The sequence below is a fragment of the Pithys albifrons genome, chromosome 20 (genome assembly GCF_047495875.1).
Source record: "Pithys albifrons albifrons isolate INPA30051 chromosome 20, PitAlb_v1, whole genome shotgun sequence".
Lineage (NCBI taxonomy): Eukaryota > Metazoa > Chordata > Aves > Passeriformes > Thamnophilidae > Pithys > Pithys albifrons.
In genome coordinates, this window is record NC_092477.1 from 3,985,979 (window position 1) to 4,007,709 (window position 21,731).

The 21,731-nt window shown below is 55.4% G+C and overlaps 1 protein-coding gene across 1 annotated transcript in view; it reads left to right on the forward strand.

The window, feature by feature from the left end:
* The window catches only part of ARRDC1 (arrestin domain containing 1), a 43,099-nt gene that overhangs the window by 16,524 nt on the left and 4,844 nt on the right, over window positions 1–21,731 (forward strand). Inside the window, exons 2-7 of the mRNA XM_071574480.1 lie at window positions 3,933–4,043; window positions 18,633–18,683; window positions 19,207–19,361; window positions 19,833–20,015; window positions 20,361–20,537; window positions 20,706–21,117. Coding sequence (XP_071430581.1) covers window positions 3,933–4,043; window positions 18,633–18,683; window positions 19,207–19,361; window positions 19,833–20,015; window positions 20,361–20,537; window positions 20,706–21,117 — 1,089 coding nt within the window. The remainder of the gene's footprint in view (window positions 1–3,932; window positions 4,044–18,632; window positions 18,684–19,206; window positions 19,362–19,832; window positions 20,016–20,360; window positions 20,538–20,705; window positions 21,118–21,731) is intronic.

The following is a 21,731-nucleotide window of genomic DNA, read 5'->3' on the forward strand; positions in this document are numbered from 1 at the left end:
GAGCTTTGGGAAGTGTAGAAGAATGGGGAGAATTTCATTGCTGCAAAATTCCCTTCAAACTTTTCAGCTTGGAATGTTTCTTTTGGCCCTTTTGGCTGACCTCACACACCTGGAATGGCAGCCCTAGGGAGTGTGATGGCCAGGAATGTGTCTGGAGAGGGCTGCTCTTGGTGGGATGCAGCACTGAGACTCCTGAGAACCCCAAAGCTCTCCCTCAAGGGACTGTCCTCCTGCAACCAGCCAGTTTGGGATGTCAGTGGTTAATTGAGAAGCCTTGGAGCTGACAGCTCCTGTGGCTGAGCTGCAGAACTCCCTAGCTGGCTGCAGGCAGACTTTGGGACCTGGGCTGACTTTAACCACGGCAGCAGAGCCCACCAGCCAAGGGCTGACCCTGAATGTCAGACTGCAAACCCACTGCCTTTGGTTGCTGAGTCTGTCTGCTGTGGGAAGGGAGCTGGGCTGGGCTGTGTGTGTGGCTGAGCATTCCCACCCACCTGGCTCCCAGGAACAGCAGCACGGCCAGCGGGCTGGAGTTACAGCCTGGCATCCCCTTAACTGGGCATCACACCAGATGGTGGGGATCTATAAACTCCTGTGGCTGAGGGGGAGCCTGCCCAGGGGCTCTTGCTCCTGAAGGATGTGAGTGTTCTTCAGTTCTTGGTTGGGCTTTCTTTTCTTGCATCTTCTGTGTGAAGATGTGGGAGTGGAGTGGTTGAGTCTGGGCTGGATTTGACTGGATCCATCTGTGTTGTCTGGGCTAACTCAGTGCTCAGAGTGGGACAGGCTTGTCATGAGCCCAGAGATGTGGTGGTGTGTCCGAGGTGGGAGCAAGAGAGTGTGGGTACACAGGATGCCACCCTGCTAAAATCACTCCTGGCTCATGGGGGGCATCAGGCCCAGCATTGCTGCCCATTGGAGAGTGTCCAAAGGAGGGACATGGAGATGGGGAAGGGCCTGGAGGGGCAGCGTGTGAGGGCACTGAGAGCACTTGGTGTGTTCAGCTGGAGAAGAGGAGACTGAGGGGAGACCTCAGTACAGGGACAACTCCCTTGGCAGGGGCAGAGGAGGGGCAGGCACTGAGCTCTGCTCTGTGGGGACCAGGGACAGCACCCAGGGAATGGTTGGAGCTGTGCCAGGGCAGGGACAGCACCCAGGGAATGGTTGGAGCTGTGCCAGGGCAGGGACAGCACCCAGGGAATGGCTGGAGCTGTGTCAGGGCAGGGTCAGCACCCAGGGAATGGCTGGAGCTGTGTCAGGGCAGGGACAGCACCCAGGGAATGGCTGGAGCTGTGCCAGGGCAGGGTCAGCACCCAGGGAATGGCTGGAGCTGTGCCAGGGCAGGGTCAGCACCCAGGGAATGGCTGGAGCTGTGCCAGGGCAGGGACAGCACCCAGGGAATGGCTGGAGCTGTGCCAGGGCAGGGACAGCACCCAGGGAATGGCTGGAGCTGTGCCAGGGGAGGGTCAGCACCCAGGGAATGGTTGGAGCTGTGCCAGGGCAGGGACAGCACCCAGGGAATGGCTGGAGCTGTGCCAGGGCAGGGTCAGGTTGGATCTCAGGGAAAGGCTCTTCCCCCAGAGGGTGGTGGGCACTGACCAGGCTCCCCAGGGCAGTGGGCACAGCCCCAAGGCTGCCAGAGCTCCAGGAGGGTTTGGATGATGCTCTGGGGCACAGGGGGTGACTCTTGGGGTGTCTGTGCAGGGCTGAGGGTTGGACTCCATGATCCTTGTAGGCCCCTTCCAACTCGGCATGTTCTGTGATTCTGTGATTCCTGATGCTGAGATCCCCTTGTGCTTTTTGGCTCTTCCATCTGGCAAAAGAGAAAATTGGATATCACCTGGAGGTGTGCCCGGGGTTGGCTGTGGTGGTTCACCTCGGGAGGGCACCTGTGCCTGCCCAGTCCAGGTGTGGTGTGTGCTGTGCTGAGGGCAGTTCCTGTTGCAGGCTGAGCTCTCCTGTTCTCCCCCTGCCTTGGAAATTCCAGTGTGCATCATGGACAAAAATAAGTGAGAGGTGTGTCAGCCTCAGTGCTGTGTTGATGTTTGGTTAATGAGAGTTGGCATCTGGAGCTGCTTATCCTTTGTCCTTGAGTATAGAACAACACTTGCACTGCAATGGGCTCTTCATCTCAGTCGTGATCTGCTGTGAGGGTATGGCGGGAGGTGTGATGGGGGGAGGCTGTTCTTCCTTGTGGGATTAGAGACTTTAAGCCCTCAGGAGCTCATTCCACCTGACTGCACATGGCAAAGTACCCACCCTTAGCAGGACTGGGGTAAGGACTCTGCATTCTCCCTGCAGAAGGAGCTGGATTTGGATTTCTTTCCACACTGTCCTGAAGTGGACAGTGGAAGACAAGGTCATACTGGCAAGGCATGTGCTCTGGAGAGCTGGTTGAGGTGGTAGCAAGTAGCATCACTTGGTGTTTGGGTGGGTGGGTGGAGGTGGTGATGTTGGCAGGGTTGAGAATGCCTGTGGAGGGGAGGGGAAGAGCTCTTAAACCAAGGCAAACTGGCCACCTGCTTCCCAGGGAGATGCTTCCTGTGGCCATGGTTTGAATACAGGGAGCAGATGGGTGAAATGGGCAGGAGTCTGTCTGGTGGTTCCTGCCACCTTCCTGCCAGCCAACTATTCAGCTGGCAAATGGGATGAGGGACTTCTGTGGGTCCATTAAAGCTCTTTCAGAATGTGGTGGAATTGGGGATGGGAGATGTTGAGGCTGGGTAAGCCCTGGAGACTGTGTTTGTGCCACTGCAGGTGTGCCTGTGTCCTCCCCGTGTGGAGGTAGCACTGCAGATCTTCTCCTGCTGTGCAGCACAGCCAGTCTGTCACGTTTGTCTGTCTCTGTGGTCCAGTGGCGACATCAGAGTTTAATTTCAGCCTGCTGAGTATTGGCCAAGACTAACTGACAATGTCTGTGGGGAGCCTTTCTGAGAGCCACGTGGCTCTTCTGAGCCACACTGTGGGCTGAGCTCAGGGGTGACTTTCTCCAGGCAAGGCATGAACAGAGCTCAAGTTACTGTCCTTGCTTTGGGAGGGTCAGATGGCATCTCTGGTGCCTCCAGACCTTGCTGAGCTCTGTGTCTCTAAGAGAGGAGGAGTGGTGTCTGGGTGCTGGGAAGCATCATGCATATCAACATTTTGGAGGTCCTGATGCAGGACAAGTGTTAATGGGCAAAGTGCTTTTGCTGCAATCATTTAAAGCTGATGCTGACCCTGGGACATGGGAGCAGGCTCCCAGTGATGGAGATGCCCTCTGAGGTTGGCAGGGATGTGAATGAACTCAAGCAGCAGAGAGCTTGTTCACACTGCACTGAGGGGTTTGTCTCTCTGCTGCTGCTTCAAACAGGGCTGGACACCTCGTTTAGCTGGTTAATGGCCTTGTGCAGAACATGTCCCTCCTCCCAGGGACAGTGGGACACCAGGCTCCTTGTGGGCTGGGGGGGCAGCAGAGCTGTCTGCTGCTCATCCCTGTCTGGACAGGAACACCCCAGCATATAGGGGAGCATCAAGGTCGAGGAACAGCCTCTGTCACCAAGGTCTCTGCTGTCAGCCAGAGCACTGAGGCTGTTCCCTGAACTGGGAGGGGATACTGCTGCTTTGGGGGGAAAGCCAGAGAGAGATTTACCTCTCAGGGAGTTGGAATCACTGCTGGAAAGGCTTCCACATTGTAAGGAAGCCAGCTTGAAGGCTTCAAAGGTGATAATGTCTGGGAATGGCACTGGGGTAGCAAGAAGTGTGCAGGAGTGCTGGGATTAAGGGGAACACATGCTTTGGAAATGAAAATGTGACCCAATTCCTTCTCTCCATCTTCACACCTTGTGTGTTTCCACAAGGCACTGCTCCTGCACAGGGCCATGTGCAGTACCTGAGGCATGTCTGAACCTGAGGTTTTGCTCTCTCCCAGTGCTTAGGTGTGTCCTGTCTCTCCACAGCCATCAAGGTGAGCTGCATTGGATCCTGTGGGGTGTCCAACAAGATCAACGAGACAGCATGGACCGTGGAGGAGCAGTACTTCAACAGCACTCTGTCCCTGGCAGACAAAGGTATGGCCCACAAGGACCTGGTGGAGGGAGATCTGTGGTTCTGAGATGGTTTCAGAGATGTATCACCAAGACTTCAGCATCCTCCTGACATGAAATACCCCTTCACAGGCTGCCTTGGCCTGGGCACAGGGGATTGGAGCCAGTATAAGAGACTACAAGAGCTTAGGAGAAGCTGTGCAGAGAAGCACCCTGAATAGCTGCAGAGCTTGGCAGCCACCCTGCAAACACTGCTGGCATCCTCTGGGCCTGGTCTGCCTGAAGCAGAGCTGTCAGCAGGGACTGCTCCACTGTCTCAGGGCCCTGTGGGTTCACTCTGCCCCACCTCCTGCATGTGCTGACTGTGGTGGTCACAAAACACTGCTCAGAGCTGGGCAGAGGAAGCCAGGAGTAGTTTGCCCTCAAAGGGATGTGGAGGTATCACCTCTGCTCCAAGAGAAGTGTTGGAAGCACAGCAGGATCAGCCTGGAACAGTTAGCCCTGCACCACCCACAAGTGAGATGCCCAGAGATGGTGACAGGGTTGTATTATCCTGTGGGGTAAAGTGACACCAGCAGCCCCTTGGGGATCTGGGCCTGAATGAATGCTGTCTTTCTGCTGTTAAATAGGTCAGCCTTAGCACAAATAATTCATGCTGTGCCCTGGCTCCTGCTGAAATCAAGCCATGCCAGTATTTACCTGCTGAAGGCAGTGGCTGTAACAGCAACATGGCAAAAGCCCAGGGTAGCAGGAGCTCAGCCCTCTGATACTGTTTTATCTAATAACAGGAAATGGGTAGAACCGAAGTGGCAGTTTCTGCTCACTCAGCAATTTTGCAAGCAGAGCTTTTAGCATCGAGGGGAGACTGAGCTCATCCTCTCAGCAACTGGAGAGTGCTGCTTGCTCCAGTCCCTGGGAAGGGAGACAGCTGGCTGGCTCACCTCTTGGCTTGTGGCCTGGGGCTGCAGGGGGAGATAAACTGCCTGGAGGGCAGTGGGAAACGTTCCTGCCCAGCTATGAATGTCAGGGTGACAGAATCTCAGAGGGTTTATGAGGTGCTGCAGACCATTGAGCTTAGATGAGTTGGGAACTGGAGGCTGGGAATGAGTGTGGGCTTGTGGGGAGGTTTAAACCTGCAGCACACTGAAAAATGCACCTTCTGTTTCTAGTATGTAACGATTCAAGGCAGAGCTGTGATGTTGGGATCAGTTCTGTCCTGGTCAAGCTGAGCAGTGGCAAAAGCCAGGCAGGAGGCTGGAGTGGAAAGAGATAGGTGTGCTGTTTGTTGGGTTTGTAGGGACTTTGGCAGACAGTTCTTGTGAGGCTGCCCTTGAGAGCCATCCCCTTGACAGCTGAGAACAGTGTGGACTGGGAAGGATGGGAGGAAAATGTATGATCTGAAGCATCAACTTGAAAGGCCTAAATTCCAGAGACAGCCAAAATTTGATATTCCCAGTTCTCAAACTGTTCATGGGAAACCCTAGTCATTTGGCTGTTGATTTTCTGGGACATAGACCCTGGGACCCAGAGTGTTGTGTTCAGTTCTGGGCCCCTCAGTTCAGGAAAGAGATTGAGGGGCTGGAGCAGGGCCAGAGAAGAGCAATGAGGCTGGAGAAGGGACTGGAGCACAAGTGCTGTGGGGAGAGGCTGAGGGAGCTGGGGGTGTTCAGTCTGGAGAAGAGGAGACTAAGGGGGAACCTTATCACTGCCCAGAATTACCTGACAGGAGGTTGTACCCAGGTGGGGGTTGGTCTCTTCTCTCAGGCAACCAACAGTAGGACAAGAGGGGCTTAAGCTCTGCCAGGGAGGTTTAAGTGGGATATCAGAAAGAAATTCTTTACAGAGAGAGTGCTCAGGCATTGGAATGGGCTGCCCAGAGAGGGGGTGGATTCCCCATCCCTGGAGGTTTTTAGGGTGAGACTGGGCATGGCACTGAGTGCCATGATCTGGTGATCAAAGTGGGGTTGGATTAAGGGTTGGATTCAGAGGTCTCTTCCAACCCAACTGATTCTATGGTTCTTGTGTATTGCCCAGTGCAGTGCTGTTGCCTGTCACCTGCTGGTGTCACAGACTCTGCCAGCCTTGAGTGGGTGCCCAGGGCTGGGTGGCAGAGCTGGGCTGCTGGCAGTGTGTGACTTACCTGTGGTGTAATGAACTGAAGGGAAAATCTGTCCCTGTAGAGTCCTGCACTCAGAACTTTGTTCTGGCACTGTTGTGGTGTCATTGCTGTCCTGCCTTGCAGAGCTGCAATGTGATTATGGGCAAATCCCAGCCCTGGGTGTCAGCAGTTGGTCTGGAACAGCATCCTGGGTGCTCACAGTCACTGACCTCTGCCCTTCAGCTCTTTGTGTTCCAGTGGACACAATCCCTGGGAGCTCTCAGGCCCTGATTCCCAGCTGCAGGGAAGCAGACAGGGAGAGGTCAGGCTGTGTGTGGGAATGCAGCCAAGGGCAATGCTCATGGGGGTCTGCCCTTCATGCTCAGGATTTGTTGTCCTGGACAGTGTTGGTGCCATGTCTGCATTCAGGCAGGACAGCTGTGCCCTTGTGGGGACCGGATGGCATGAGGATGGGAGGGGGCAGTGGTGATGCTGCCTTTGAGCCCGAGTCCACCAGCAGGGCTGGCTTTGAAGCTGCCCCTTGGCATTGCTGTGCTGGCTCATGGGGATGTGGGAACAAAAGCTGTGGGGCTGGCACGGCTCCAGCCTGCAGCGCAGGGACAGATAACTGTGCTGTCACAGCCCTCACTGTGACACTGAGGCATGTCTGGGCTGGCAGAGCACAGGGAAGCTGGGCTGCCTCTCCATGTCCCTGCCTCTGAGCGTGCCTGTCTGTCTGTCTGTGTCCTCCTGGCAGTGGGTTTGCTGGGGGAGCCCTGTGATGGCCCTGTGCAGGCAGCGCCTCAGGGATGACTCAGCCATGGAGTTTTTAGGTTTTCCAGGAATAGCTCTCAGCTGTCCTGGCCTTTCCTGAAGAGAGCATGAAGGAGCTTCAGACACACAGAGTGTCCCTCATGGGTGTTCCCTGGGTGCCTCCTTGCAGGGCTGGCACCCGGCTGGGAGGGGAAACTGAGGCAGGCTGGACTCCTGGAGTGGTGAGCTCACTGATGGGTGATGGCAGGAGCCAGGGATGGGTGAATTCAGGCAGTCAGGAGCGTTTCCAACACACTCCCAAAGGAGCATGGGCCAGCCTGGCTGCTGGCCCTCACTGCCAGTACATGATTTTTTCCCTGGCCACCATTGAGAGCCAGCAGTGACAGAGCACCACGAGCAGAGGTCACTGCAGTGGCATCGGGTATGGCCCTGCCATGAGTGTAAAATCACACAGACCCACACACACCCCCCTCAGGGTGAATCCGTGGCTGTTCCTCCAGGTGAGGGCTGGCAGTGCCCACCCCTCTGGCTCCTGCCATGAAAAGCAGAATGCCCAAGGGAGGGCAGGACCATGGGAGGCCCCTTCCTGCCCAGAAGCTCAGATGGAAAAGGAATGAAGGAAGGGGAGGAATTTGTTTCTGTCTCAGAGAACTCTTCTGTTCCTCCCTTTCCCCCACTACCTCTTCTTTATGAACAAGTGCATTTAAAAAAAAGAAGGCAGGGAGGAGCAGAGTGTCCCTGCTGGGAGAGGGAACTGGCAGCCAGGCTGTGCCCTGGGGCAGGGGGTGATGCCAGACTCTCAGGTGGCACCACCCCTAGCGATCTTGCAGAGGGTTCATCCAGCCTGATAGCTTTGGCTCGGCTTGGGAATGGATCCCAGATGTCCCCAAGGCCACAGAGACAACGGGGCTCTGTCCTGCCCGTGCCTGGTGAGTGGCTGGCTCTGCAGTGGTGCCACCGCAGTGCTGGAGAGGGAGGTGGCACAGGGAGGTGGCGCAGGGAGGTGGCGCAGGGAGGCAGGCTCAGCCTGAAAAACAACCCGCCCCAGCTCTGCCTTCCCACATCCTGAGCAGGGGGTTTGAAAAACAGCGATGCTCGGTGCTCTTTGAGGACACGGCGGGGGAAGGGGAGAGCAGGTTTGAGGCTTTGATTGCTCTTTATGTCTCTAAGAGCCACTCCACGCTCCTCCTCCCACACACCTTTGCACTGAAATAAGTGAGGGGGCAGCTTGTCCTAAGCAGCATCAGCCGTGGCTTGTACCACGCAGTGGTTTGGGGTTTTTTTAAGGCTGTACATTGCATGAGAAAGGACACAGTCCCTGAAATAACCCAGATGCCACTCTGCAATGTAAGGCACTTATTTAAGGCTCTTTCCCATCTCTCCCCTGCCTTGGAGCAGCACCCAAGGTGGGCAGGACTCGGCCGTGCCACTGGAGCATCTGCAGGTTGGTGGCCACTGTTTTGGCTGCAGTGGTTTGTGGAAAGCAGACTCTCTATCCAGTCAGGTTATAGAGAGGGACGTTTATTCCAGGCCCAGGTGCTCCTCCAGAAACACCTGGTCGACTTAACAACTGGTTTTTATGCAAGTAAGTTATACATATTCATTATTTCTTCATGCATAAACATTTTCTAAGAGAGGGCAGGGTTATTATAATGCGTTTCAAGAACTGATTTCCATTTTCTCTGCCTTGTGCCACTCCTTGTGCCTGCACTTTTCCTCCTGGTGATTCAGGGCAGGGGTCTCTGGTGGTCTTTGGGGATGAAGTTAATGGTCTTCCTCCCATGAACTTTTCACCTTTTGCTCAAAACTGCTTCAAACCGGACCTGTTGGCAACTGTAACTGGTCTAACTGGCAAATTTCTCCACTTGTCCTGTTCTTTTGACATATCTTCTGATTCATCTTCGTTTCAAAGGGTATCTGGGCTGTTTTAATTAGTCCAAGAGGCTCTGGGACCTCTTGGTCTGGCATCTTCAAGGACAGGTCTGTACCTTGTGATTTTTGCCATATGCTATACAGTGATTTTCATGATAACTACTAAGCAAATTCTATGATAGGTATATCGATTAATAACACTATCAATTAATAAACATAAGTCCCCCCAATCATCCCCTCCTGAGCAGCACATCTCTGAGCTCCAGGACAGCCTGTGGTGGGCCTGAGCAGGAGCTGGAGGGCACAGGCACCCGCAGGGAGCTGGGGATTGTGCTGTAGCCATGGATTGTGCTGTAGCCTTGGCAATCACACACAGGCCAACATGGTTTAATGAACTCGGGCTCTTTACATAAAAGCTGCTGGGAAGTGCAGAGCGTGCCAGCTGCTCTGGAGCCTCTCACTGCTCTGTTTGCTGAAGAGCACACTGCAGTGCCACCGAGGTCACTCAGCCCTCAGTGGGGCTCCTTATTTGCCTCCTCGAGGGGAGGCTGAGGTGAGGATTTGCTTTTGCCACTTGGACTTTGATTGCTCCCTGGTGATGTTTTTTTTTTTTTTCTCTTGGGGTCTGTTTGCAAAGAGGGGTGGGGGCTGTTTGTTTCTGTAGGTGTCAGCAGTACAGGAGATGGAGTGGCAGTGAGTACAGAATAGCAGTACTTGTACCCACCGCTCTCAGACACAGAGATGCTTCTCTTGATCCAATATAATGGAGTGATTCAGCTCCGTGGAGCCTCCTGCTCCTCTCCCCCTCCCTCTGCCCTTAGAGGAGCAGGTCCATCTCATGCCTGCACCCACATGGGGCTGCTTCTTCCCTGGATCTCCAGATGCACACACAGCCCTTACCTTTGGATGGGTTGTGCATGCAAATGTAGCCATTTGGTTTTTTCACCCCTTTTAAATCCTGCTTGTACCTGAGTTGAACCCGTGCAGGGAGCTGGCTGTAATTTCCAGCTGACCTTTCTTCTGGCAGCTTGTTAGTTAGCTCGAAGCACTGCAGGGATTTCCTGGCAGCTCCACACGCTTCCTCTGCTGGCAGATTTCTTGCACAAAGAGCTAAAAAGGGGCAGCTGTGCATCACCTCTTCCCTAGGGTGGTTCTCTGCTGGCCTGGCATGACACCTTCATGGCCAGAGGCTGGCAAAGGGTAACTGTCCTGGCTTTCAGCTGAATATGAAAGACTTGGTGACCTGACTAAGCAGGATTGTGAGATTTGTGTCTCTTCTTCTGTGCTCAGGAATTGCTGTGTGAGCAGGAGGTTGCAAAGCAGCAGGTGATGCCCCTGGACAGCCCTTGCCCACGTGAAAGCAGAAGGGTGCCTGTGGGCAGTGGGGAGCCAGGAAGGATGTGCTGCTTCCAGCTCTTGTCCACACTCTGCTGCCAGGTTCAGGAGCAGAAACTGCATGTTCAGCCCAGGAAAACTACATGGAGGGATCTGCAGTTGCCTTGGGTCACAGCTGCTTCCTCAGCACTTCCCAATTTCTTGCTTCAGTAGATCAGTTAATCCTCTGGGTTTTTTTGCAGCATTGCCATACTGCCAGATCCTGCTAATTCACTGAGAATTCCCCTGAAAACTGCTGACACAGAGATCAGTGGAGCCCTTGCCTCAGTGCTGGGCTCTCTGGTGCACTGCCTGTGTTACAGAAAGGTTTGTCATTACCCATGTTGGAGTGCTGGAGGTGGTTCCTGCAGTGTGTTTGTGTGTATGCAAAGCTGGTGGGAGTGAGACGATGCTGTGAATGGGATCACAGAGGTGCTGGGGCCATGCTCCCTCACTGCTCCCTCACTGCCTTACAGAGCAGGAGAGCCCTTGTTTGGGCTGAACACTGAGGCTTTCCTGGCAGGTTTGGCTGTGCTTGCTCTTCTGGCTTTTGGCTGCTCCCTCTGTGGCACCTGTGCCTGCTGCAGGCATGGCATGAGCCAGTGTGTGCATTTCCCCTCATTTGCTGCAGTTTGTAATCCTGTGTATGAGCTCCATTCACCAGAGGCTGAGTTGAGCTAAAGCTGCCATGGCTCAGCATCACCTCAAGTGCCCTGGCAAAATTAATGCTTCCCATCTGACAGCTCTGACACAGACTCCTGTGTGCAAAAGAGCTCTGACCTCTTGCTTGATACATCACTATCAAAATGTGTTATATACAACTCCCTGAAGGGAAGTTCTGGCCAGGTGGGTGTTGGTCTCTTCTCCCAGGCACTCAGCAATAGGACAAGGGGGCACGATGGGCTCAAGCTCTGCCAGGGGAAATTGAAGTTGGAGAGCAGAAAGAAATTCTTTGCAGAGAGAGTGCTCAGGCATTGGAATGGGCTGCCCAGTGAGGGGGTGGATTCCCCATCCCTGGAGGTTTTTCAGCTGAGCTTGGCCGTGGCACTGAGTGCCATGATCTGGTAAAGGGACTGGAGTTGGCCCAAGGGTTGGACTTGATGATCTCAGAGGGCTTTTCCAGCCCAATCCATTCTATGATTCTGTGATTCTATGGATATGGCACTGAGTGAGAATCCACCATGTCTTGATCCAACCCCACTGTGATCTATGGACATGGCACTGAGTGAGAATCCACCATGTCTTGATCCAACCCCACTGTAATCTATGGACATGGCACTGAGTGAGAATCCACCATGTCTTGATCTAACCCTACTGTGATCACCAGCCCAGGGCACAGAGTGCCCTGGGCTGGTGATCACAGTGGGGTTGGATCAAGGGTTGGACTTGATGATCTTGGAGGTCTTTTCCAACCCAATCTATTCTACGATTCTGTATCTCATATTCACTTTTCTGGGCTGCAAAGGTGGCTGAGGAGACAGAGGAGGGCAGGGCAGAGCAGAGGGATGGCTCTGGGGAGTCAGTGTCACACGGCACAGTGCAGAGGGAGGGCTGCCCCTTTGTCCAGCACAAAGTGGAAAACACAAACCTGCTGCTTTCCTGCTCTCTGCCTGGACAGCCTCAAGAGGAGAATACCCAAGCTGTGCATCAGCCACACCAGTATCAGCCTAACCCAGCACCTCTGGAGGAGCTCACCTTTCCCAGGGAAGAGGGAGGGCTGATTTTAGGCAGCAGGAAGACTACATTGCAACAAGCCATGGCATGGGGACCAGCAGGCACCAGGTACCTTTCCATAATACTTGATTTGGCCAACACAATTAATACACCACTCTCTAAGTAGCCAGAGAGAAACTGCCATATGGCCCAGCCTGCTGTTCCTCTACTAGAAGAACCAAAAAAAAACATGTGCACTCCAAAGGCGCAGCCTGTTCCTGCTCTGCCACCCTGTGTGTAGCAGGAGGGAGCAGAGCCACAGCTGTCTGCTTGGCAGGTACTGGTGGGGACAGACAGAGCAGGAGCTCAGTTTCAGCTGCTCCTGGGGTGCAGGGCACCTACCAGGCTCCTGGTTATGGGTGCAGAGAAAGTATCATCCTCCTCTTTGGGGGATGGAGGGAGCGATACACAGAATATTCCCAGAATCACAATATATGCCATGTTGGAAGGGACCCACCAGGATCATGGAGTCCAACTCCTAGTCCTGCACAGGAACATCCCCAAGAGTCACACACTCTGTGCCCCAGAGCATCATCCAAACCCTCCTGGAGCTCTGGCAGCCTTGGGGCCGTGCCCACTGCCCTGGGGAGCCTGGTCAGTGCCCATCACCCTCTGGGGGAAGAGCCTTTCCCTGAGATCCAACCTGACCCTGCCCTGGCAGAGCTCCAGCCATTCCCTGGGTACTGTCCCTGCCCTGACACAGCTCCAGCCATTCCCTGGGTGCTGTCCCTGCCCTGGCACAGCTCCAGCCATTCCCTGGGTGCTGTCCCTGCCCTGGCACAGCTCCAGCCATTCCCTGGGTGCTGTCCCTGCCCTGGCACAGCTCCAGCCATTCCCTGGGTGCTGTCCCTGGTCCCCACAGAGCAGAGCAGAGCTCAGTGCCTGCCCCTCCTCTGCCCCTGCCCAGGAAGTTGTCCCTGCACTGAGGTCTCCCCTCAGTCTCCTCTTCTCCAGCTGAACACACCAAGTGCCCTCAGTGCCCTCACACGCTGCCCCTCCAGGCCCTTCCCCATCTCCATGTCCCTCCTTTGGACACTCTCCAATGGTTCCATCTCTTCCTTCCATTGTGTCCCCCCAAACTGCTCCAATATTGAACAGTGGCACAATCCCCTCCCTCGCCCGGCTGCTGTTGTTCATCTCTTTTGCTGCTGTGGGTGCGGCCTGGAGAGACAGAGGGATGTGCTGTGTCGGGGCAGGGGGCTGGGCTGTGTCGGGGCAGTGGGCTGTGCTGTGTCGGGACAGGGGGCTGTGCTGTGTCGGGGCAGAGGGGTGTGTCGGGGCAGGGGGCTGCGCTGTGTCGGGACAGGGGGCTGGGCTGTGTCGGGGCAGAGGGGTGTGTCGGGGCAGGGGGCTGCGCTGTGTCGGGACAGGGGGCTGGGCTGTGTCGGGGCAGAGGGCTGTGTCGGGGCAGGGGGCTGCGCTGTGTCGGGACAGGGGGCTGGGCTGTGTCGGGGCAGAGGGGGGTGTCGGGGCAGGGGACTGGGCTGTGTCGGGGCAGGGGGCTGGGCTGTGTCGGGACAGGGGGCTGCGCTGTGTCGGGGCAGGGGGCTGCGCTGTGTCGGGGCAGGGGGCTGCGCTGTGTCGGGGCAGGGGGCTGCGCTGTGTCGGGGCAGGGGGCTGCGCTGTGTCGGGACAGGGGGCTGCGCTGTGTCGGGACAGGGGGCTGCGCTGTGTCGGGGCAGTGTGCTGGGCTGTGTCGGGGCAGGGGGCCGAGCTGTGTCGGGACAGAAGGGTGGGCTGTGTCGGGGCAGAGGGGTGTGCTGTGTCGGGGCAGAGGGGTGTGCTGTGCCGGGGCAGGGGGCTGGGCTGTGTCGAGGCAGAGGGGTGTGGTGTGTCGGGGCAGAGGGCTGTGCTGTGTCGGGGGGAGGGGGCTGGGCTGTGTCAGGACAGGAGGCTGTGCTGTGTCGGGGCAGAGGGCTGTGCTGTGCCACACTCTGTGGCTCCTGGCCTGAGCCTTCTGTGTGCTCAGACCTCGGCTGGCTGTCCCAGTGCCCCAGAGTGTGAGGTTTCACACAGGGGTGAGTAAGAAATGACTGGCTGAGTCTGTCGTGTTTGTGCATGAGTGCCCAAGGCATCTCCCAACCCCCTTCTGGCTTCCCCACAGTGCCATTCCCTGCTGGCACCACCCTGGATGTCCTGGCTTTGCCATGGTGGCTGTGACCACATGTGACTTCCAGCTCCCCAGGGATGGAGATGCTGGGGCTGGGGGAGCCAGCCTGGGAGAAGGATTTGGCAGATGTCCCTGGTTTGAACATGCAGCCCAGGCAGATCTGGCCCCACCAGTGCTGTCAGACTGGCCTGTTTGCACTGGGCCACTAACCCAGAAAGCTGCAGAACAGCCCTGGGAACCCAGGGAGGCTGCAGCAGGTAGGGCTCAGTGTCCTTGTTGCTATGTGGTTGGTTCCTCCCAAACCCCAGCCAGGGTGGTGCCAGGCAGAGGCTGCCAGAGGATCTTTCCCAGCCCTTGGCTGGCTGCTGGCAGGGCAGGGTGTGGGCAAGGAGCTTCCCCTCGCTCTGAAGGGATGATGGCTTAGAAGGGCTGGTGATTTCCTCTGGCTGCCAGCTCTGCCCTGGCAGGGCCCTGGCAGCACTGCTCGGACAAGAGCCCAAACCCTTTCAGCAGCTGTGGTGGAGGCAGCTCGACTTGGCTCATTTGTTTAACAGTGTAAATACAGACATGAGGTCATTTCACCCCCACAGGGACGTCATTTCTCCTGTGCTGGTTTGCAGTGAGTGCAGGGAAACCTTTGTTTGCATTGGAAGGAATGTTAAAGGTCATCCAGTTCCACCCCCTGCCATGGGCAGGGACACCTTCCACCAGCCCAGGTTGCTCCAAGCCCTGTCCAACCTGGCCTTCAACACATCCAGGAATGGGGTAACCACAGCTTCTCTGGGCAACTCATGCCAGGGCCTCACCACTCTCATAGTGAAGAACTTTTTCCTTAATCTCTCACCTAAATCTACCCTCTGGCAGTGTGAAGCCATTCCCTGTTGTCCTGTCACTCTGTGTCCTTGTCACTCTCCAGCTCTCTTGAAGCCCCTTTAGGCACTGGAAGGGACTCTCAGATCTCCCTGGAGCTTCCTCTTCTCCAGGTGAACACCCCCAGCTCTTTCAGCCTGTCTCCAGTGTGAAGAGACTCCAGCTCTTTGAGCATCTTTGTGGCCTCCTCTCGACTCACTCCAGCAGCTTCATGTCCTTCCTGTGCTGAGAATCCCAGAGGTGGAGGCAGCTCTGCAGGTGGAGTCTCATCAGAGTGGGGCAGAGGGGCAGAATCCCCCTGCCCTCCCCTGGGATCAGCCCAACACACAGAGGGTTTCTAGGTGCCAGTGCACACAGCTGGGGCATGTTGAGCACCCCAGGTCCTTCTCCCCAGGGCTTTCTCTCAATCCATTCCCTACCCAGCCTGTATTTGTGCTTGGAATTGCCCTGACCCAGGGGCAGGACCTCGTACTTGGCCTTGTCAAACTTCAGAAAGTTCTCACAGGTCCAGCTGCTCCAGCCTGGCAAGGTCTCTCTGGGTGGCAATGCAGCGTCACCAGGGGACACAGCAGAAGGCTTGGTGCCAACCCTCTGGATCAAGGCATTTCCTTTCTGCAAAGGATGAGTCGTTCCAAGACTCCTCCCTGTGCACTGGTACAAGAAAACAACCCCAGTCCCAGTGTGGAATGGAGGGAAGCAGCTGAGCCATGAATGGGAGAGACCAGACAAACCTGCTCTGGATTCAGGGAAATCTCTGCTTTGCACTGTAAGGTGCCTCTTCTGGTGTTGTTGCTGCTCTTTGTCTGGGTTTGGTTTTTATCTAGCCTGTCTGGGATAGCAGCTTCTTTCCCTCCAGGAATTTTTAGGGAGGATGTTTCCCAAGGCCATGTGGGGGTGGCTGATCTCTGCTGGGCTGGTTCCCATCAGGAGCAAAGGCTGTTGCAGGTATGGCCCCACAGCAGAGCTCTGCTCAGCCAGCTGCCTCTGCTGCCTGGTGACTTTCCCAAGGTATTTTTAGCTGCACGTAAACTTCAGGAAAAGCCTTTTAACAGCCCAGCACAGTGTGGCCTTTGTTCCAGTTGCTGGGAATGGGGAGGGAGGGACCAGCTCAGCGTGGCTGTGGTGGCTGGCACAGCCCTTTCCCCCCACAGTGAGTGTGTGAGCTGCCCAGCAGCACTGCAGCCCACGAGCCCTGCTGTGAGGGGGTCTCAAGACCCCTTGAGCAGGGCTGAACTCCTGCTCACCTGCTGTGCCCGTGCCCAGGTGGTTTGGCAAAACCTTCAGTTGCAGAGCAGCTTGGAAAGGGCTGTTCTTCCCAGGTGTCTGCATGTTGGGGTGGTTGTGTATGCCCCCGTGGTGGGAAACCAGCTCACCTCTGCCTGCTGCCAACAACTGTCCCTGTTGCAGAAGTCAAGCTGCAAGTGAAATTAGCACAGTAAATGCCCTGAGTTGTTACTTGAAGCTCTCAGGGCTGGAGGGACGGGGGCAATGAGTGGCTTCCCATGGGCTTTGTGTTCCACTTGCTGCTTGGATTCTGGAGTTGCACAGCAGATGGTTCTGCACCTCCCCTGCTGTGAGCTGGGGGTCTGTTCAAGGAATGGGCATGGCTGATGGGGCACACATTGCCCTGTGTGGGACTGACACTGCAAGAATCCTTTGCAGGGAGCTGAGGTGGCTTTTGCTGCTGTTTTCCGTGTGAGAAGTACCTCAGAATTGGCTCATGGTCAGTCTGTGTCCTGCCTGTGCTCACAGGGGTGGCCAGGACAAGGGAAATGGCAGATTTTCCCTATCATAGCCAGATTAGTCAGCATGTGGAAATGGAAGCTCAGCCTTTGGGAGAAAAGCTGCCAAGTAGTTCAAAAGGAGTTTCTCCTCCCCTCCCACTGTAAGGGTGCTTGGTGGAAATTCAGTGACCACTCCCCTCTGGAACTCCCATCTCCCTCCCTTCCATAGTGCAGGAGCAGGACTTGCTCCCCCTCCCTTCTAGATGGAGTGAGTCCCTTTACTGCAAAGCTGAACAGGAGAGTCGATGTATTCCAGTTATTGATCCACTTTCCAAAAATAAGGGTAATGGGTATAAGATCAATGTTGAATGATGCCCATTAAAAGGCAGAAACCCTTGGAGCAGCAGACAAGCCCTGGGTTAGTCTAGACATTCATATTAGCCAGACTTTGTCCTGGACCCAAGTAAAACCAGGTGCATCTCACCTGTCACCTTTCCCTGGGCAAGGCTTCCCAAAAGGGGAGAGGAGAGGCTGTCCCACCCCTGCCTCCGTGCCTGGCCAGCTCTGGAGCATCAGGCCTGGCAGAGCCTGGCTTTGTGCAGAGCCTGGCTTTGTGCCTCCACCTGGTGACAGCAGCGAGTGCTGCATTTTAGCCTACATAGTTGGCGTTGGTTTGGGGGACGGGAGGGGAAGCAGCAGGGAGGTGATGGGAATGAGCGAATCCTGCTCCTCTCTGTGAGGACAAAGTGTATATAAATAGACATCCCTGGTTCTCTCCCGCCTTGCCTTCGGAGCGATCCGTGCCGAGGCGCGGGTTGGGTTATTTATTCCGCCTGTCTCAGCGCTGTGGGAGGGACAGGCACTCGCTGGGCTGTGCTCGGGTCCCCGTGGCGTGGCTGAGTGAGAAGAGAAAGTCCAGCTTTCCATAACAGCAACGATGCACAAGTCAAGCCTCCTGCCTGGACTGCAGTGTCAGTGGGGAGGTTTTACCCTCCTCTTCCCCACCTCCCCCTTGCATGTAATCCACTTAATCCCCTGACGACAGGACTCTATTGCTGTCAGCTCTGCAGAGCCAGCGTTGCGAACGGGCAAGCTGTCTCCTCCAACAAAGGAACCAGCCAAATCTGGGGGCTTGCTGCCTCCAGCAGTGATCCTGCAAAGCACAACAAACAGGGCTCGAGTAAAGCAGACATCCAGGTCTCCTCTCAGCACCGCTTCTTTGGAAACAAAACCTCTTGTTTGTACACGGATTTAACAACTGTGGATCAACCTTAGGGCTTTTCTTACTGGAGGCAACTTTGGGAGCTTGACTGGTGTTACTGGATCACTCTGTGGGTCCAGTTCAGCCATCCCACTGCCCTAGGAGGCAATCTGGGATTGGAGAGGGAGTGCTGGAGGATGGATGGGACTGGGGTGTTGGAGTCTGTAGCTGTTGTTTTAGCTGTGCACTGGCTCTTGGCTCTGCTCTGTGCCCTCGAGGCTTCTGTTGCAGAGCAATCATTGAAGAAAACAAGTGCTGAGGTTTTAATATTGTAGAAGTATTTTTTTCAGCTCCTGTGGTCTAAGCAGCCAGGCTGAGGTTATTGCAGGTCCCTTCTTGGGACCAGGGGTGGATGGACCTGTAGTTCCAGCTCCTGAACCCTGTGAGGGGCTTGATGCCCATCAGACCTCCCTACCACACTCAGACAGTGCCTGTGCTTTCTCCCCTTCACCCTGACTGCCTGTGAGGAGGAAGACTTGTGGAAAAATAAACACACAGCAGCCCTGCTCTGTGTCCCATGTCAGTAGTCTGGGGATAACCACTTGCCATGGCACTGAGATCCCTTAAACCCTGCCCCCCACCCCCTTATTTCCAGGGTATCTTAGTGTAGAACATCTCCTGTCCCAAGGAGAGGAGGATGGCAGGAACTTCTCCTGTTGACTCAAACACTGCTCTTTGGATCTGGAGTTGTCCAGTGGCTGTAGGCAGCTGGCCAGGTTGTGTGTGATTCCCTGGGTGGTGGCCTCTCTCTCCAGAAGATCACACATACAAGGCCTGTCAGCCTGTCCCACTTACCTTTTCACTCTTTTTTCCACAGGGATCCTGGCACCTGGAGAGCACAGCTTTCCCTTCCAGTTCCTGCTGCCAGGTAAGATGCTGAGAAGTGGCTGAAGGCCCTTTCCTTTAAGCCTTGACTGCAGCCTCTTGAGGTGTGCTGAGAAGGACTTGGGTGACAGAGGCAGGGTGACTGCTGGGCCTGGGGACAGAAGAGAAGCATAAGGTTGGGCTCAGAGAGACAGGAGCCTCTGCAGTGGGGCAAAGCTGGATATGAACTGTCACTGGTGCCTCTCTGAGTGTGACCCTGAGAGCTCTGGGTGTGCTCAGAGAGAGGATCTCTGCTCTTGCACCTGTGGTTGCAGGGGATCCCTTCTGTAAGAAGGTTGCAGCAAGGTCTCCAAAAGACTGAAGTGTCCAAGCCAAGGTCTTTTCTGGGGGAATCCCCACGTGCTCTGTCTGTTGGGTACTTGCAGAATTCCTCAGGGTAAGAGGAAAGCTGTTTAAAGGGACTGTACTTCAGTTCAGAAACTGGCCTGACTCGGCTTTGGATGCTTCCTTCCCCTTAGGGGTGGGTCATCACAGCCTTGCGATCCTTTTCTTTCTCTCCACTCCAGCCACTGCTCCTACATCATTTGAAGGCCCTTTTGGCAAGGTCCTGCATCAGGTGAAAGCTGTGATAGACACACCTCGCTTCTCCAAGGACTACAAATGCAACAAGATCTTCTATGTTCTCTGCCCTCTCAACTTGAATGACATCCCTGACATCGAGGTAGGAACAAGATGGGGCATGGCTGGGAATGCCAACACTTCAGCACTTGGCCTTGTTCTGCTGTCTGAGGAGTCACTGTGTGGTTGGACAACTCTCTGCCTGCATGCTCTGACTATGGACTCCTGGTCTGTCCTGCTTTGCCATCAGCCCCTACTCCAAATGAGTTTTACTCTTATGTCTGTTGCTTTGAAAGATTTGTGTGAATTTTCAACATGCAGAGCTGGCCAATAGCTTGAGGTGCTTGGAGAGACTTGGGTTTGGGGAACTTGCTTTGGAGGGAAAGAGCAGCTAATAGGACTGGAGAACTGGGGGGATGGAAAAGAGACCTGTTGTGTGTGGCATTGCCATGTGCTGGTTCTTTATATCCTCTTAGACCAGATATTTCTGCTCGCTTGTTTTGAACCTCTGAGTGTTTTCCAGGAGCTGCTCTGACTCTCTTGAGCCAACATCTCTGTCTGTGCTGTCCTGCAGCAGCCCAACACCATGTCCATCACCAAGAAGTTCAACTACAAGCTTGTGAAAAGTGGCAACATCATCCTGACAGCCACGTCGGATCTGAGGGGGTACATCGTGGGACAGGCGATCCAGCTGCGCACGGACATAGAGAACAAGTCCGGCCGGGACACCGGCACTGTGGTTGCCAGTCTGCTCCAGGTGAGCATCCCAAAGGGTGACTCTCTGGCTTGTGTTGGTGCTCAACCTGTGAAGCTGGGGCAGTTCTCAACACTGTTCATCTCTGCTGCATGTGGCTGGGAGGTGGCAGTGAGAAGACCAAATCTCTAACACTGTTCCTCTTCACCTTCCTGGGGAAAGAGGAGGTAGAACTTGTCTTGCTTACACCTACTCAGTCTATCATGTAACGATGGGTATTCCTGTTCTGTAACAGATTTGTGCTGATTTGGCAAAGCAATTGGGGGGGTTTGTGTCCTGGCTTATGTTTGTGGGAGACAAAAGACCATCTGCAGCCTCTCTGCTACCTGTGTTTTTCCCTCTGTACAGAAAGTGGCTTATAAATCCAGGCGCTGGATTTACGACCTGAGGACCATCGCGGAGGTGGAAGGCTCGGGAGTGAAAGCCTGGAAACACGCGGAATGGAAGGAGCAGATCCTGGTTCCAGCACTGCCCCAGTCCATCCTGCAGGGCTGCAGCCTCATACACATCGACTACTACATCCAGGTGAGTTCATCAGTGCTCCTGGGGAGTGTCCCTGGGCTGGGCTGTGGGTCTGCAATCCCTCCTGGGCTGAGCTCTGTAGCTGTGTGTGGTGTGGGTGGTCCTGACAGCAGGTGAACCTTCCCATTGCCACTTATAATGAAGATGCTGCTGTTTTTCCTGTGCCTCCAGGTTTCCCTCAAGTCCCCAGAGGTGTCGGTCACTCTCCCCATTTACATTGGAAACATTGCTGTGAACAGGCTCCCACTGAGTCCCTCCCACTCCATCCAGCACATCCCGTCTGCGGTGGTGCCCAGTGCCCCCCCGGAGGAAGAGGAGGCTGCCAGTGGATATCACCCCATGGACAATGTCTCCATCCCCACCAAAAGCCACTCCCAGCAGCAGCCGTTCAGCTACGCCCCAGGACTGAGCTTCCAGGAGATCAGGGCGGACTCGGAGCAGACGGGCTCCCCAAACCACCCCACGCTCTGCCTGTCCACGGGAGCCACTGTCCCCTACTATGCTGAGGGCAACGTGGTGCCCGTGCCCACGGCCAGCTCCCTCATCCTGCCTCCAGAGTACAGCACATGGGGATACCCCTACGGTGAGCAGCACTCCTGGGGGCTGCACAGGGCTGGAAAGGGCTCCTACCACCAGTCTCTGCCAGCTGTGAACTGGGTGGGAATCTGGGAATGTCAGTGTGCCAGAGGCTGGGGTCAGAGGGGATTGTGAGAGCTCTCTGCCTCCTTTAGCCTCGGGAGGAGTCCCCTCTTCCAGCTGTTAAACCTGGCTGTCCTTCCCATATCTGCACCCGTGCCTGCCCCTGGGCTTCTACTGAGAGGATCTCCCTGTTCTTAAAATGAGCTTGCAGCCTCCCACTGATAGAAAAACTCCTTGGCTTGTGGTGAGGCTGGTGGGAGCAGAGCCAGGAAAATGATGTCACTGAAATCTTCTGTTTGCCTTGGAGTGGGCCTGCAGCTGGTCTGAACACACAGGCTGTGGGGGTGGGAGCTGAGAGACTGGCCAGGGTGGAAAAGCCTGGGGAAATCCCAGTGTACTGGAGTCCTGGAGCCATGCTGGGGTGGCAGAGGCCAGCAGTGTCTGTCAGCACCTAAATCAGCCCTTCTGTTGGCACTGGGGTAGTGGGACACTCTGTGTGTCACCTCAGCCTTGGGTTGGGGCACACGGAGCACCTGGAGTAAGGGGGAAGCTTGTGAA